Here is a 14,851-nt window from a genome sequence, read left to right as displayed (position 1 = left end):
CACACAACTGTATTAGTCAGGGTTCTCCAAAGAAACAGAACCAGTAGAATGAATATATATGTATAGAGATTTATCAGCTTAGCTCACATGATAGAGTCCAAGTAGTCCAACAATGGCTGCACCACACTGGAGAGGCTAAGAATCCGTAGTTGCTCCGTCCAAGAGGCTGGATGTCTCAGTAGTCCCTATCTGGCACTGAAGGTCTGACAAATTCCAAAAGATCAGCTAGTCTTCAGTCTACAGCAGCAAGACAAACTCACCAGGCGAGAGAAAAAGCAAGAGCAAGAAGCCTGATGTTCTCCTCTGCCTTGGCCTTTTATACTGGCTGCCATCAGAAGGTAACACCCAAATTTGGGGTGTGTCTTCCAGCTTCAGATGATCCAATCAAGAAGATCTCTTTCATTTCAGTTAATCCCAGATCCATTCAACTTGACACCCAGGATTAGCCATCCAGTCAAGTTGACACCCAGCATTAGCCATCACACATGGGATCCTGGGCTTGGTTCTGAGAATGCCAAGAAACAAACAAATACCCACAAAGCATTTAAGTTCAAGTAAGCAGCTGTGAGTTCAAATTTGTTATTATGGAAAATAAAAATAATGACTTCATAGGTATGAAAGAATGTCTCAGAGAATCATCAAGATGGCTGCCTTCTTTATCCAAAACTTTCTTCTCTGAAAAGGGAATTAATGAAGAAAATCAGTTCTCAGTGGACAGGGTCCTCTTTGCCCACAGTTGGGATGCCATCAATTAATATTCTGGGGTGCCATAGATAGTAAATTGTCACCAAACACATGAATAAATATTTCTCAATTTCAGCAGCCAAGACACACCAGAATAAATATCTACCATGTCCTTAAATTTTCAGTGCTGTGTTTTGTCTTTGGATAATTGTGTAATTCAGATGTATTGTAAACTCCTTTATATAAAATAACTGCTTTACATTAAAAACTCATTGTGGGTGCTGTGGCACTCACCAAGTGCTAGTGAAAGGGACAAAGTTCTCCAGGAATCAGTGAGAGAGGACGGAAGATGTATGTCCTTGAAATGTGTTTACACTGGGCTTTGTCCGTTTTTCAAAATTATTCTTCTCAGAAGAGTCTCCAAATACAACGATTTCTGTCCACACATTTTTGGATCCCTGTTGATTTAGCATCAGGGAATTATTCTCTTTTGTGGAAATGTTTTCCCTTTCTCCATTGAAATTTAGCTCAGAGTTGAAAACAAGCATGAAATTCTATTCTCTGGGGCTTTACCTTTTTTTTTTTTTGATTCTTAAAATATTTTGTCATTTATCTAGGAGAGTTACCATGAATATAAACAAACCAGCAAAGTAAAGTAGATATCAGGTTAAAATTAAGGGCTGTTCGTGGAGCTTCAATTACCGTCTGTATTCTCAGTTTGCTTCCTAGGAACTCTAAGCAATCTTCTTTTCTTTCTTACCTGTCATAGTTCACTATGAGGCTTGTGGCCGTAACATAGTTAACTAGTTTTTAAATCAATGCTCCAAACTTAGTGCCCTCTGCTCTTACGTTAGTTAAAAAGTGCTTCAATTGCTATATGAAAAACCATTCTTCTCAGTCTTATCGTCACATCTCATGGAATGAAAACTTTAGGACAAAACTCAGTTGTTTCATATTATTTGGGGATGAGTGGAGCAATGTTTAGCTGTTGTTTTTTTATCAGGTTTCTCTCGATTGCAAGAGGTAGGAGCTTATGCCAGACTAACTAGCAAGAATATGTACATGAAAAAGTAAGCAGGGTAGACTCACATGTAAGGCAGGATTGTCCACATCGAAGTAGGGAATCGACAGAGATGGGTGTGGAAGGCAGCCCACTCTACTTCCTGTAGCGCTCAAGCGCTCGCTCTCCCTCTTTCTTCCTGTCTGCTGTTTTTAAGTACATTTCAGTGTCATTTTTACTCAAAGCATCAGATAGGATTCCCCATTAGAAAATATCGACATAAACTCCAAGTTGCATTTCTTTCTCCCTTGACTTGAAGGTAAATCACAGGGAAAAGCCTTGCTGCGGTCATATGACTGACCATGCTTGCAAACTTGGAGAGCTCACCCGTGGCCAGAAGTCAAGCTATGACTGATCCAATTTGGATCGGTGATTCCATGGATCAATTCCTTTGGCCAAGGGATGGGGACTGGAGTATAAAACAGCTCCAGATAGAGCCATACAGGAGTCTGAAAGCAGAGCAAGTTTTCCTAAAGAAATAACACAGGGTAGAGATAGCACGAAAGGGCCCAAGTCCTCTCTTTGTGAGTAGGAAAGAGATCAATTGCTTATGCCCAGGCACCACCTCATTTCCAGTATTGTTAACAAAGTTGTGATAATAACTCATGCTGCCTCCTAGAGTTTATCTAGACAAACTAAATGAAAATGGAAATCGCTGTTTGGTAGAAATCATAGAAAGTGATATTTTAAATATTTTATTTATTAGTTTTATTTTACGTATATGAGTGTTTTGCCTGTGTGTATGCAAGTGCACCCGTGTCATGCAATGTCTACAGAGGTCAGAAGAGGGTGTCCAATCCCCTGGAACTGGACTTAGGGATGATTGTTAGCCGCCATTGAGTGCTGGGAATCAAACCCAGGTCCCCTGTAAGAGGGGTCTTGTTACCAGAAAGTCATGCAACATGGTAGCAAGAGAAATTCACAGATGTCCAAACTCAGTGGATGTGGAAAGTACCCCAGAGGGAAGCAGAAGGCAGCGTGCATTTGAGCTGAATGATGATACCTAATACAAAGGAAAGACGTACTGTCTTGTGTTCTAAAGGAGACGAAGCCTTGGCTTGCTCATGGGAAGGCTGAGATGGGGTGGTAGTGAGCATCCACAACCAGGACTGGTCAGCAGGTAAGCACATATCTGAACTGAACTGACAATCCTAAGAAAGTTGAAAGAGAAGTAACGGTGGTGAAGCCTATCACCCTAGCAGGTTAAAGTAAGAGAGTTCTGTGTAAGAGTGGTTAGCCACTGCCACCCTGTAAACTACTCTAGGGGCCTATGATATGATATGGTTTGGGGAAATTGCTTATGTGTTTTCCAAACACTGTTCAACCCACCCCGTTTACTGAGATGAGGACTTTGAATTTGTAGTAATGAAGGGAACAGAGGTAAAGCTCTAAAGATTTTGTGACAGAGTCTAGACAAGTTGAGTCGGCGTCTGCTAAGCTGTCTGCATCTTCGCTGGTATCTCGATAGGGCTTCTCAAATTCTACAGGGCACATGGTCTCCTGGGAATCTTGGGAAATGCAGATTCTGAGTGGTTGACCTGAGGGAGGGCCTGAGAATTTTCATTTCCAGTGCCTGTCACTGCTGATCATGGCTCACAGGAGTAACAGGATCAATTCAGATGAGTCATCAGCTGAACTTCTAGAACAGTGCCAGATCTGTAAGCAGATGCTTGATCAATACTGGTTGGGTTTGAGCTGAACTGAATAATTTCTAAAAAGTAGCTGCACATCAGGAGCCAAGGAGGTGGGAATCAGTGCTGAGAAGGAGGAAGGGCTTAGTTCACAGCATCTGAGTGCAGAGGCAGGGGACCCTGAGGGATTGTGGGAACTGAACACAAATTAAAATAAAGGTCAGAACTGAGTACGCGGAAGGGCAGGGGATGGGGACTCTCTAGTTTGGAGACCCTGTCGAATAAATGTTAGGTGCTAAGGCTGAGGATAAGAGGTGAGAGGAAAGTAGAAAATGAAAGCCCATGTTGTGTCATCAAGAAAATAAAATACCATGGAGTCAGGTGAATTACAGACATGAAAACATGGCAAGACAAATGCCATTGAATTCAAATGAGATTTGAAATCTCAAAAGAGATTTCACCTTGGGTCATAGAATAACACAGTCCTTGCTGAGATGCCCCAAGATCTATCTACCAAAGATTATCTGAGAAAGTTTTGAAAATACAAATTTTCAGGCCCTGTCACAAGATAGCTGGAGTTCATAAACCCAGGAACAAGGCTTTGGATCTGAATTTTTAAGACCCCCCCTCCTCCAGTGGATTCTGATATAATAAAGCAGGGCTCTCTGAATAAACTTCCGTGAAACACTAGGATGACTGGAAGAGGAGAAAGGCATTCTGGGGGACAGGAACATAGTGGTAAAATGATACTCTATCTAGAGTAGATGTACCAGAATTATTTGCCTGGACAGTTTGATAAATGGCAATGCCTCAAAGCTGTAATATTGCATGCTCTTCTTAACTGTGGCAGCCATGCTGAAGGCAGCCTCTTCTGAAAGAAAAAATGGGAATTCCGTGGCCCAGGTCTTCCTTAATATTTGTTCAGATTGAACCCCCTTCACATGTGAATGCTTTAACTTTCATGTTTATCATAAATGAATGTAGATCTCTGTAATTCTCTGAAAGAATTCCTTCCTTGAAGGAAGGAATTTTAATTCCCTTAGATATAAAGGAACGTTTTCTTTCTTCTTTTTTTCAATGTGTGTTGTTGGGGGCAGGGAGGAACTATGTGCGTATGTGGAGGTTGAGTCAGACATCAGGTATTTTCCTTCATTACTGTTAACCTTGTTTTTGAGGCAGGGCCTCTCACCGGACCTGAGGTTCACTGTTTTGGCTCTGCCACCAGGCCTGTATGGCCCTGACATCTGTGTATCTCCAGCTCCTAATGATGGGTTACAGGATGCATGACCATGCCTTTCTTTTTGTGTTGGGTGCTGGGGATTCAAACTCAGACACTCATGGTTGGCAGAACAAGCAATCTTACCCACTGAGCTGTCTCCCAAGTTCCGTAAAGAGTTTTTAAAAACCAACTTCTAAAACCATGAAGGAAGGCAGCATGAGACAGAGCTGAAGGCCACAGGCTATAGAGCCTGTCTAGGTTTCTACCCCATTCTGCCACTTACTAGTTCTGTGACTTGAGACCCAAACCTGAGCCTCTTACATCAACATCTTCTTATAAAATGAAGATATTGTACCAACCTCACAGAGATGCACTCAGAACTCAATTAACAAAATGCATGCAAATCTCTTCAAACTTCCCAGAACATGTCTATTGTCAGAGAAGTTTTGCTGGGTTACGATTACAGTGAGCCCTCCTCTGTGTCTGCAGGTCCACACCCACGACTCAAAGAAATGTAGATCGAAAATATTTTTAAACTATTGAATCTGCACTAAAATGTATACAGACTTTTTTTCTTATATTGTTCCCTGAACAACATAGTATGAAATATACAAGAACTACTTACAGAGCATGTAGAATGTGCTCAGTATTATAAGCAATCTGGACACTATTTAAAGTACAAAAGAGAGTATGTGAGGGCAAATTCTACATCACTGAGCACAAGGAAATTGGGTATCTGTGAATGTGGGGTATGTACTAGGGGTCTGTGGTGGTTTGAATGAGAATGTGCCCCATAGGTTCCAAGTATGTGAACACCTTGTCCCCAGTTGGTGGCGCTGTTTGTGAAGGTTTAGGAGGTGTGGCCTTTCTGGAGGAAGGATGTCACTGGGGGTGGGCTTTGAGAGTTCAGTTCTATTTTTCTCTCCCTGCTTCCAGTGCATGCTTGAAGATGTGAGTGTTCAACTTCCTGTTCCGGCTGCCTCCTGCCTTGCCTGCCCGCCTGTGATGGGCTCTTTATCCCTCTTGAACCATAAATCCAATAAACTCTTCTTTCTCCAAATTACCTTGGTATTCGTGTTTTATCACAGCAACATAAACGTAACTAACACAGGGTCCCATAGCTTTCACTTATGTAAAACTGGTCAACTCATCTTGCTTTGTATGTTTTCGGGGGAGAAAATCTTAGCCTTTGGGAAACAGCCTTTCAAAGGAAGCCCACGCCAGCTACTTGGTGCTCTGAAGAGAAAAGTTGAGTTTGGTTGCAACAGCCACCCGAGCAACTACAGAAAGATCCACAGACTCTTGGCATCAAATAAAGAATGAGGATTGATTATGAATTGCTTTCATGTAATTCACAGGCATTCACTGGGCATTTACGGAATTCTGGGACTCACATGTAGTGCTATGGAGGCAAAGATGCAATTGCTTCTCTCTAGAAGCTTGCTTCAGTAAGAGGATGAATGCAAGACAATCTCCTAATTGCATTCAGGGCAACACAGGCTTCAATAAAAGCACAGAAGAGAGTTTCTGATGTTCTTTGTGTTGGCTAGAACTTACCCACACAAGGACACAAGCGTCAATTTCTAAAATGGGTAATGGATGTCTTCCTCAAAGCAAGTCAACAAAAAGTACAACAAAAAACCCAGAATCACACTGTGTGCTAACTATAGCTTACATGTCTGTCATACTTATTTATCATATTACCTACCAGAGGTAAAGGCAGCAAGAATTTCATTTATAATCAAGAAAATGTTGGTTTGGGAAAGGTAGACCCTTGACCCAAATCACAATTTTAAAGCTTCTTACCACTGAATTAGATCCCAAGCTCCCAAATAACACTTTTAGTAAGTCACCAAGCAGAGGTTAGAACATAGGTACCCACTATCAGCTAACTGTGTTTACACTGAGCCAGGCTGCAGGAACTGAAGGACAATCTCATGAATTCGATTTAATTAAAATCATATGATAAGAATTCCATATTAAAACCACAGATAATGTGATGGTTTAAATTGTGTCCTTATTGCCAGTGTTAGTCATCCAGCAGCTCTGACTGCAGTTCAGTGACCATTACATATTTTCATTACATATTCTCTACATATTTGGGGTGGGAAGGACAGGGACAGGAAACTGTGATCCTGGAAAACAGTAAACTTGCATTTTCTTTCCCCAGCTTATTCAGAAGTTGACAGATGTGGCCGAAGAGTGTCAGAACAATCAATTAAAGAAGCTCAAGGAAACCTGTGAGAAGTAAGCCCTCATTTCTTAACAACTGGCATGAGTGTACAAATGTATTAAACATACGTTGGTAGTTCATTTGCCTAATTTTTCCCACTGTGCCTTCAGAGAGAAGAAAGAACTAAAGAAGAAAATGGATAAAAAGAGGCAGGAGAAGATAACAGAAGCTAAGTCCAAGGACAAAAGCCAGATGGAAGAGTAAGTAGAAAGTACTCCTCTTGCTGAACCCATGAGTTTCTGTTCTGTGTAAGAGAAACAGGTTCTTAACCAACGGCCTCTTGGTAAAGTTTCACCCTCATTTAGTTTTCAAATGATTCCCTGTTGTAAGATTTTTACGGTGAATTCCCAAACGGGCACCTTGGACCCTTTAGATAAAAAGTATAAAACTTTTGTGGGGGAGAGGAGATGGCAGAGCCTTAATTCCAAAGTTGTCAATGTTAGAAGCATTTAATGAAAACGAAGCCTGGGCCTTGGGAGAAACATGCCAGTTGTCAGAGACTGACAGATTGGACCTTCCTTGAAGCAACAATAAAAATGACAAGAAAAATGTAAAGTCTGAGATTCCAGATGGGTTGTTGTAATGATCTGCACATCGTTTCCATTTAGGGAGAAGACAGAGATGATCCGGTCATACATCCAGGAGGTGGTGCAGTACATCAAGAGGGTATGTTCGTTCATCACTCTCTCCTTCGTAAATCCTGTGTGAGCAGTCTCCATAGTCACTGTGACTTCTGGAAGACGGGCTGTGCTTCACTGTATCTGCTTGTCCCCAGCACCCACTGCTTCATGGCTCTCCATAACAGTGTTTCTGCAAGTGTAATTGCAAACCGTATGTGTAGAAGGACTGATCTAAAAACATGGATGGACAGGAATTGTTGAGTCAGGAGGCCCAAAAGATGACAGAAAAGGGAATGTTCCCCAAAGATCGCTTAGTTGTTGCCAGTGACAGAGAAGATGACCATGTCCAAGACCAGTTCTTATGCTTTTTAAAACCGATGTTATGGAAATATTCAAACATTTGCAAAATGTAAGTCCATCAATCACCACCCCACCCTGCCCTGTGTTCCCATCACCTAACTCAAAGGATGATTCTTGTCCAAAACACCAAATCATTAAATAGACGCTATAGATTTGAAAAACATTGGATTCTTGTTTTCCTAAAAACATGCACAAAAAGTTTTGATTTCTGTTTCCTGACAATGACTGTTTCCTTTTGGTAACTTCCTTGTAGTTAGAAGAGGCACAAAGTAAAAGGCAAGAAAAACTTTTGGAGAAACACAAGGAGATCCGCCAGCAGATCCTGGATGAGAAGCCCAAGGTAAATGGAACACAGCGTGCTGAATTAGCACATGTGTGGTTCATTTTCTTCCCAGTCAGTAAAGTAAAACTCTCCTGGTTCGTGTAAGTACGTTCTCAGATCACTTCTTGTATGCGAAGCTCACCTTTCTCCACAATGGTAAAAATATAGCAGTATTCTGTAAGCATTTACCACCAGCTGCTGGTATCTAAAATTTGAGTGCATGGAACCCACCTCCTGGGAGCTGTTTGTAGCACCAGTACCTGGCCTCTTCCTTATGCCTGCATCGTGTAATGTAATGACAGATCTTGCCCAGCAGAGGATGCCCTACCCTTTATTGAACAAAATGCTCCCATAAACCAAAAAAAAGAAGAGACAAATCTTTTTCACTCCTATAGTAACAACTAAAGGTGAGATCCTTTACAATTATACTATGTCTGGGAGTACAGCTCAGTGGCAGAGTGAGTGCTTAGCATGTGCAAGGTCCTGGGTTCAATCCAAACAAAGAAGCAAAATGTGCCGAGCTCACGTCATCAGTTGTCTCGTGGACATTAACTTGGATTAACTGGATATCAATAAATTAAATGCTTCAGGTTAGGCAATGGCAGCTCAGTTTTATAATATTCTATCCATTTGATTTATTGGTGGATGCATTTATGTATGTAAAAAAAAGAGAGCTGTAGTTCCAGTTTAAAATACAGACTCTAGAAAGCACTGCCATTCCACACGAATTTGCTTTGAGTCTGCAAATGCAAGTGTTAGTTTTATTTACTGTAAATATCATTCCCCAGTGTACTCCAGAGAGATGCTCCATGGTATCATTACTTATGGCCTTCTGCTTTCCTATGGATTGTACAGGATATTCACTTAATGGTCTTTAATTTTAAAGATTTCTAGACCCAGCTCTGTAAATCCTCAAACAAGAAGACTTTGATATGCTACACTTATTATGTTACTCATGTAAATGTACAATTCAGATATTCTTGGCCACATTCTCAGACTGGTTATGGTAATAATATGAAATACGTTTTAGCATCATTCTAGAAATCGCCACACTATTTAGAAATAGTGTCCCTTTATATTCTTAGTCTCACTTTCTTTGGACTTAGTTGTTCAGGATCAATCGAGGTTCAAGTATATTAAATGGAAAATTCATAAAATAAACTGTTAAGTTTTAAATCTCACAACTTGCTGAGTAACCTTTGAACTCTCATCGTGCCTTTTTAGCTGCTCGGGAAGTGTGGATCCCTCTGTCTGTTGTGGCTGTGCAGCAGCCCTACTGATGGAAGAGTCACTGTCTACTCTCACAGTCTTTATGTGACCGCTTTTTTACTTAGTAATGGCTCCAAAGCACGGGAGTGATGATGCATAGGAGGCATGGGCAGAAAACATCCAAGGACAAGTTGGCTTTGGTTTTTTGTGGCCGTTCTGCAGGGAATATTGGGGGTGGCTCTATTTTTCTTTCAGAATTTATTTTCTATAAGTGCTCAAATAGTTTAAATACAAGATCCATGTTTGACTTAAATTTAAGAAAAATATTAATCAGTCTCAGGTACATAGGTTCAGATGCATACATTTTCAAGTTTGGCATCTGATGTTAAATTGGTCCTCACTTTGTATCGCAGCAGGAAATGTGTTTGTGGTGAGCCTCGTAGCCAGGTTCTGAGATCTAAAAAGCCTCCTTGGGAAATATTGCTGTATTCAGTTTTGTTTTGCTTTGGATTATCTGTGTGTGTTTTGCTCTAACAGTGTCAAATATTTTGTTCATAGAAACACAATGCAGATATGCTAAAATTACACGATTTATTTTAAACATATATATTATATGTATATATATGTTTAAATGTGTGCAGGTGTACATGTGTGCACACACATTTGGAGGCCAGAGGACAACCTCAGGTGTCATTCCTTAGCTGCTGTCCACCTTTTTTTTTGAGGCAGATAGGGTCTTTCAAGTAGCCTGGAATTTGCCAAGGCTAGACTGGCTGACTAGAGAGCCCCAGGGATCCTCATGTGTGCCCTTCCCTAGCACCGGGATTATAAGGGCATGCTACCACATTTGGATTTTTTTAATGTATGTAAACTATGGAGATTTTACTCAGGTCCTTGTACTTGAAAGGCAAGCACTTTACTGACTAAGCTATCTCCCCATTATAATTTTGTGTGTATATATATATATGTATATATATTTGCATATAATATGTACATATTGAGATAAGGCCTCACCATGTAGCTAAGACTCACCTTCAAAGTCAGATTCTTCGGCTTCATCTTCCTAAGTGCTGGGACAGAAGGCAGTTACCACCACACCCAGTTCCATGCAAAGGATTTTATGTGCCTGCTCCAGCTCATCATGATTAAAATCCATTAAGTGGTTATTAAAGTGCCTTTAAACTTCTTCGTTGGACATAACCAAACATTAAAATGACTAATAACTTTTGACTAATTTATCAGTCAACATGCAATCAGCTACATTATAGAAAATCCTGTTCAACTTGCTGAGCATGCTCACGTACGTGTATGACCCCACTTAAGAGGCTGAGCATACTCACATACATGTATGACCCTGTTGCAGGTTTCCTCACAGGTCCAGCCCACGAGGGACTGCAAGGAACGAGGGTTCTGGCCAAGGTGGGGGTGAGCAGCGCGGAATCAACACACTGACTCTGGGAGTCAGGTGAGAGCAGGCACTAGGCGAGGTGCTGCAGACTCATTTATTGCTGGGAAGGGCAGGCCTTATATACCTCTCCCCCTGCCCCCAGTGTCCCATAAGTTGGTGTGTCACTTCCTGCTAGATCCCCTCATCCGGGCAGGATCCCCTCATCTGGGCAGATTGTAGGTTGGCTATTTTGCGGAAGCACAGGCTGCGTTCTCAAAGCAGAAGCTGTGTTCTCTTAGTGCAGCCTGTGCTTAAGCCTGGCACTTCCTCTCCTACATATCCATCCCTTTTTATTACAGAAAGGTCAGTGGGAGCCGAGGTTCTTTACCTCAACATAGTTGACCCTGCCTCAGAGGACACCCAGGTTGATGGACCGTGTCTGTCTTAGGTCATCCTGACCATCAGGATCTTACCCGTCACTGACTACCAGCCCTCAAAGGGTGTGACCTCTGGCATAACTGTGTGAGGGAGGAGGAGGGCAAGAAGTTACACAGCCACTTTTCAGTGTCAGCAAGCCAGACCTGCCAAACCTCGGGCGGGGGGGTGTCGAAGTCTGGATCCTCGAGCATTTAGAGAACCTGATACACTGAGTAATTTACTTGGTTTTGTCTGTGGAAGCATAGAACAAGGCATTTTATGAGCAAGAAAAGAAGACTATGATACCCAAGAGCAAATAAGTAATGATCCATAAAGGGTCGAACAAAGCTTTTAAGTTCGACCAAAGTTTGTTGAGGAACCCAGAGTTTATATCTAATGTCTGAGCCCCTGTATAATTTAGGGAGATGATCTGGTCAGTGAGCAAGGTGGAGTAGTTGAGAAACTTTTGGCTCCAGTGGCCATGGATGTACTGTGAGAGTTCCATCCTGGCCCTAGTGAGGTTATTTACTTTGTAAGGTGTGAGACACAGGGCTTTGAACCATGGGTCACAGGCCATTAGCATCATCTGTTTGATGATCACCATCTCTTCCCTGAGGAGGTCTACCTGTTGTTGTATGACAGAAATGGCCTGGAAAGGTGTTGATTAATAAGAGATTGAGTGTGTAAAGCCACAGAGGTTTTTGGATATGACCTCATTGAGTGTTTCCACAGTAGTGGAAGATTGAATGATAGCAACAGCAGCAGTGACAGCAGCCCCTAAGGAAAGGAAAATGGCAGTGACGATTGCCGCGGTAATACCAAAATCTCTCTTGACCCGGAGGAAAGGCTGGATAGCCGTCTATTCCATGAGGGTGACAGCATGGAAATGAGTGGCATTAGGAACAGGAACCCAGATTGCTGAGGTTCACACACAAAGAGAACCAGAAAGGCAGGGAAAATCCAGCATGCTCAGAGAGTGCAGTTAGTGAGGGAGCAGTTAAGTATATCCTCTGTGTTGCTCATGACATTAGTAAGAAGCAGAGAAAATGGAGGACGAACACAAATGGGTGAGGAGAACAAAAAAGAGATGTTAACAGAACTTCATTAGGTGTCCAAGTTGGGTCTGTGACACCCGAGGAACCCATCTCTGAGTTATCACCTATATAGGTACCATTAAAGATGGCTCCACCTAATACAAAGAAGAGAGGATGCAAATCCAGGTAAGCCGCCAGCCCGCAGAGCTCCCAGGCCCCCCTGACAGTGTCTTTATGCCTGGGGTCAGGGTACACACAGGAGTAAGGTTTTGTAGAGACAAGGTGTCTCCAGGCTGCCAGCCAGGAAGCCTGCAGGCATCCATCGTAATTCGTAGTAAAGAGGGGTATACTTCCAGGAGTGAGCGGGAGGCAGTGTTCCATGGAATAGGAAAGTATAATGTGGTGGGAAGTTTGTAGGTGGGCGGGCACCGGGTCCATGGAGGATGCCTGACCCTTGTCGGGGGGGGTGGCAGCCCCAGGGGGCACGAAGGACACTGTAGTCTCAGAAGTGTCTTTTACTAAGGGAGTCCAGGTTTTGAGGCCCCATAAGGAGTCCTGGCTTCGGTTTCCACGAAAGTCACCTGTTGTGATATTAAAGAGGGAGTGACAGTGAGAGACATTAGGGGAGGAGGGTTAAGGGCTGGGCTGAAGCGGAGCGATCCTACAAGGGACCATGTGCCATTTATGGGAACAGACACATGAATCAATTCCATGGTGGAGAGACTGAGGGATTCATTAGTAGTAAAGAGAACCAGGAAAGTGGGTGACTGTTCATCTACAGGGAGGATCAGAGGTGGTAAGGGGACCAGTGCCCAGAGATCTGAAGCCTGGGAGGAAGCACAGCCAAAGGACAAAAGGATGCCAAAGATAATGAAGCCAGAAAAGGACGTCATGGCTTATGAAACTCACAGTGGGGCCTGGTCTCCAGGTGGGCTTCCATAGCTGGCCAGATGTCTCTCAATGGAATCCAGATGGGGGTTGTAGCGTCCTGTGGAAAAATACAAGCATACCCTCATCCTTGTGTCAGGACGGGGGGCTGGTTTCTACCACAGGGATGAAATCAGATCCCTCCACCTGACTAGTGGCAGAGGCGTAGCTCTAGGCAAAGAGGACCAATGTTTGTATGCTGTACTGAGACCCCTGTCATCAAACATGAGGAAATTAAGGTGGAACAAAGACTCAGTAAGAGCCAGGTGAGGGTCACGTTTGGCCTCAGCCAAGGGGCTTTTAGTCAGGAGGAACTTAAGTGTCCTGTTGGTCCTTTTGGCAATTGCTTGTCCTTGCAGGTTATAGGGAATACCAAAAGTATGTTTGATTCCCCAGGAGGAAAAAATTTATCGAATTCTTGAGAGGAATAAGCTGGCCCATTATCAGTCTTAAGCGCCCAGGGTACGCTCATGATTAACATGGCGGACTTTATAGCTTTAATGCCATGTATAGTCTTTTCCCCTGAGAGAGCTAAAGCATAAGTAAGGGAGGAGCATGTGTCAACTATAACATGATCGAATCTCAATTTCCCAAAAGGGGAGTAGTGAGTCATGTCCATCTGCCAAATGGTATTGGGTATCAAACCATGGGGATTCACTCCTCCCCTGTTAAGGGGCCTGAGAGGCATAAGCAGGGCACAGGTAGCACATGAGCAGACTAGGTGCTTGCATTGGGACATGGGGATTTCTGGAAGGAGTTTATGAATACTCTGAGGGGACAGGTGGAATTGTTGTAAAGCTCTTGCTTGTTCTAACGGGCTGGACTGGACTGTCATGATCAAGGCATCTGTGGTGGCATTCTCCTGAGCTAGGATACCCGGAAGTGCAGCATGTGAGTGGATTTTTTGAGCGGAGAACTTGCTCAAAATATGGGGAGTCAGGGTCTGATTAGTTGGCAGCTTTGCAGATGAGTGCAAGGTCCATGAGAGGGGTGGGCTCCCATGGCTGTTGTGCAGCATTTGGGCCGACATTAACTGGAAAGGCAGACATGGGCCAGGAAGGGGCAGTAAGGGGTGGGCGGGCTATGTAGAAGGTGAAGGGCAGGCTGAGCAGAAAAAGCCACAGGTAGCGGTACAGCGCGTTCACGAAGGTCGCCTGGTGCAGGTTGTAGTACCAGCCACCGCTCAGCATGGCCCACACACCCTGCCAGAGGATCTGCAGTGTCTGCAACCCCATCCCCAGCCAGCGCAGCCTCCACCATCGCCACCTTCTGCACCCCAGCCCCAGCTCTGCTGCAGCCCCTCTAGCCCCCGCCCAAGCTCTGGAAGAGCGGCCTGGCACCGAGGTGGTCACTGCCACTACAGGAGGAGGCAGCGGTGAGCCAGGAGGAGGAGACAGTGAGCCAGGAGGCTTTAAGGCTGGCAATAATGGCTAGAGGCCATGGAAGGAAAAGGGGAGCACAATAGCGTTGGGTTCTCTATTGAAGGTTTTCCGAGCTCGCGACGAAAGTAAAAGGCAAGGGTGACTACCAAGAGGCACAAATGAAGCAAAAAGGACCATGAGCTACTTGGACATAAACCGCCCCAACATAAAAAGGTGTATCAGATCCAAATGTCTTGTGCTTAGTGAGGGACTTCTGGAGGCCGTTACACCTTCAGCCGTATGCTCACACAGTGTCTCCAGGACAGGCAACAGGATGACCTGAAGCCTGGGCTCTGAGTTTGGGGTGGATCAGCCCTTATGTGAACT

The 14,851-nt window shown here is 43.6% G+C and overlaps 1 protein-coding gene across 4 annotated transcripts in view; it reads left to right on the top strand.

Annotated features, from left to right (window-relative positions):
- Plcb1 (phospholipase C beta 1) overlaps positions 1 to 14,851 on the top strand; it is an 803,221-nt gene that overhangs the window by 693,645 nt on the left and 94,725 nt on the right. For all 4 annotated transcript variants that reach the window (XM_029564145.1, XM_017798487.2, XM_008834353.2 and 1 more), the window contains 4 exons: positions 6,765 to 6,841; positions 6,938 to 7,027; positions 7,436 to 7,493; positions 8,061 to 8,147. In XM_029564145.1, the coding sequence (XP_029420005.1) occupies positions 6,765 to 6,841; positions 6,938 to 7,027; positions 7,436 to 7,493; positions 8,061 to 8,147 (312 nt within the window). The remainder of the gene's footprint in view (positions 1 to 6,764; positions 6,842 to 6,937; positions 7,028 to 7,435; positions 7,494 to 8,060; positions 8,148 to 14,851) is intronic.

Source organism: Nannospalax galili, unplaced genomic scaffold, assembly GCF_000622305.1.
Source record: "Nannospalax galili isolate Female #2095 unplaced genomic scaffold, S.galili_v1.0 scaffold1477, whole genome shotgun sequence".
NCBI lineage: Eukaryota > Metazoa > Chordata > Mammalia > Rodentia > Spalacidae > Nannospalax > Nannospalax galili.
Note: the sequence above shows the minus strand (reverse complement) of the source record. Positions and strands in the feature narration are given on the sequence as shown.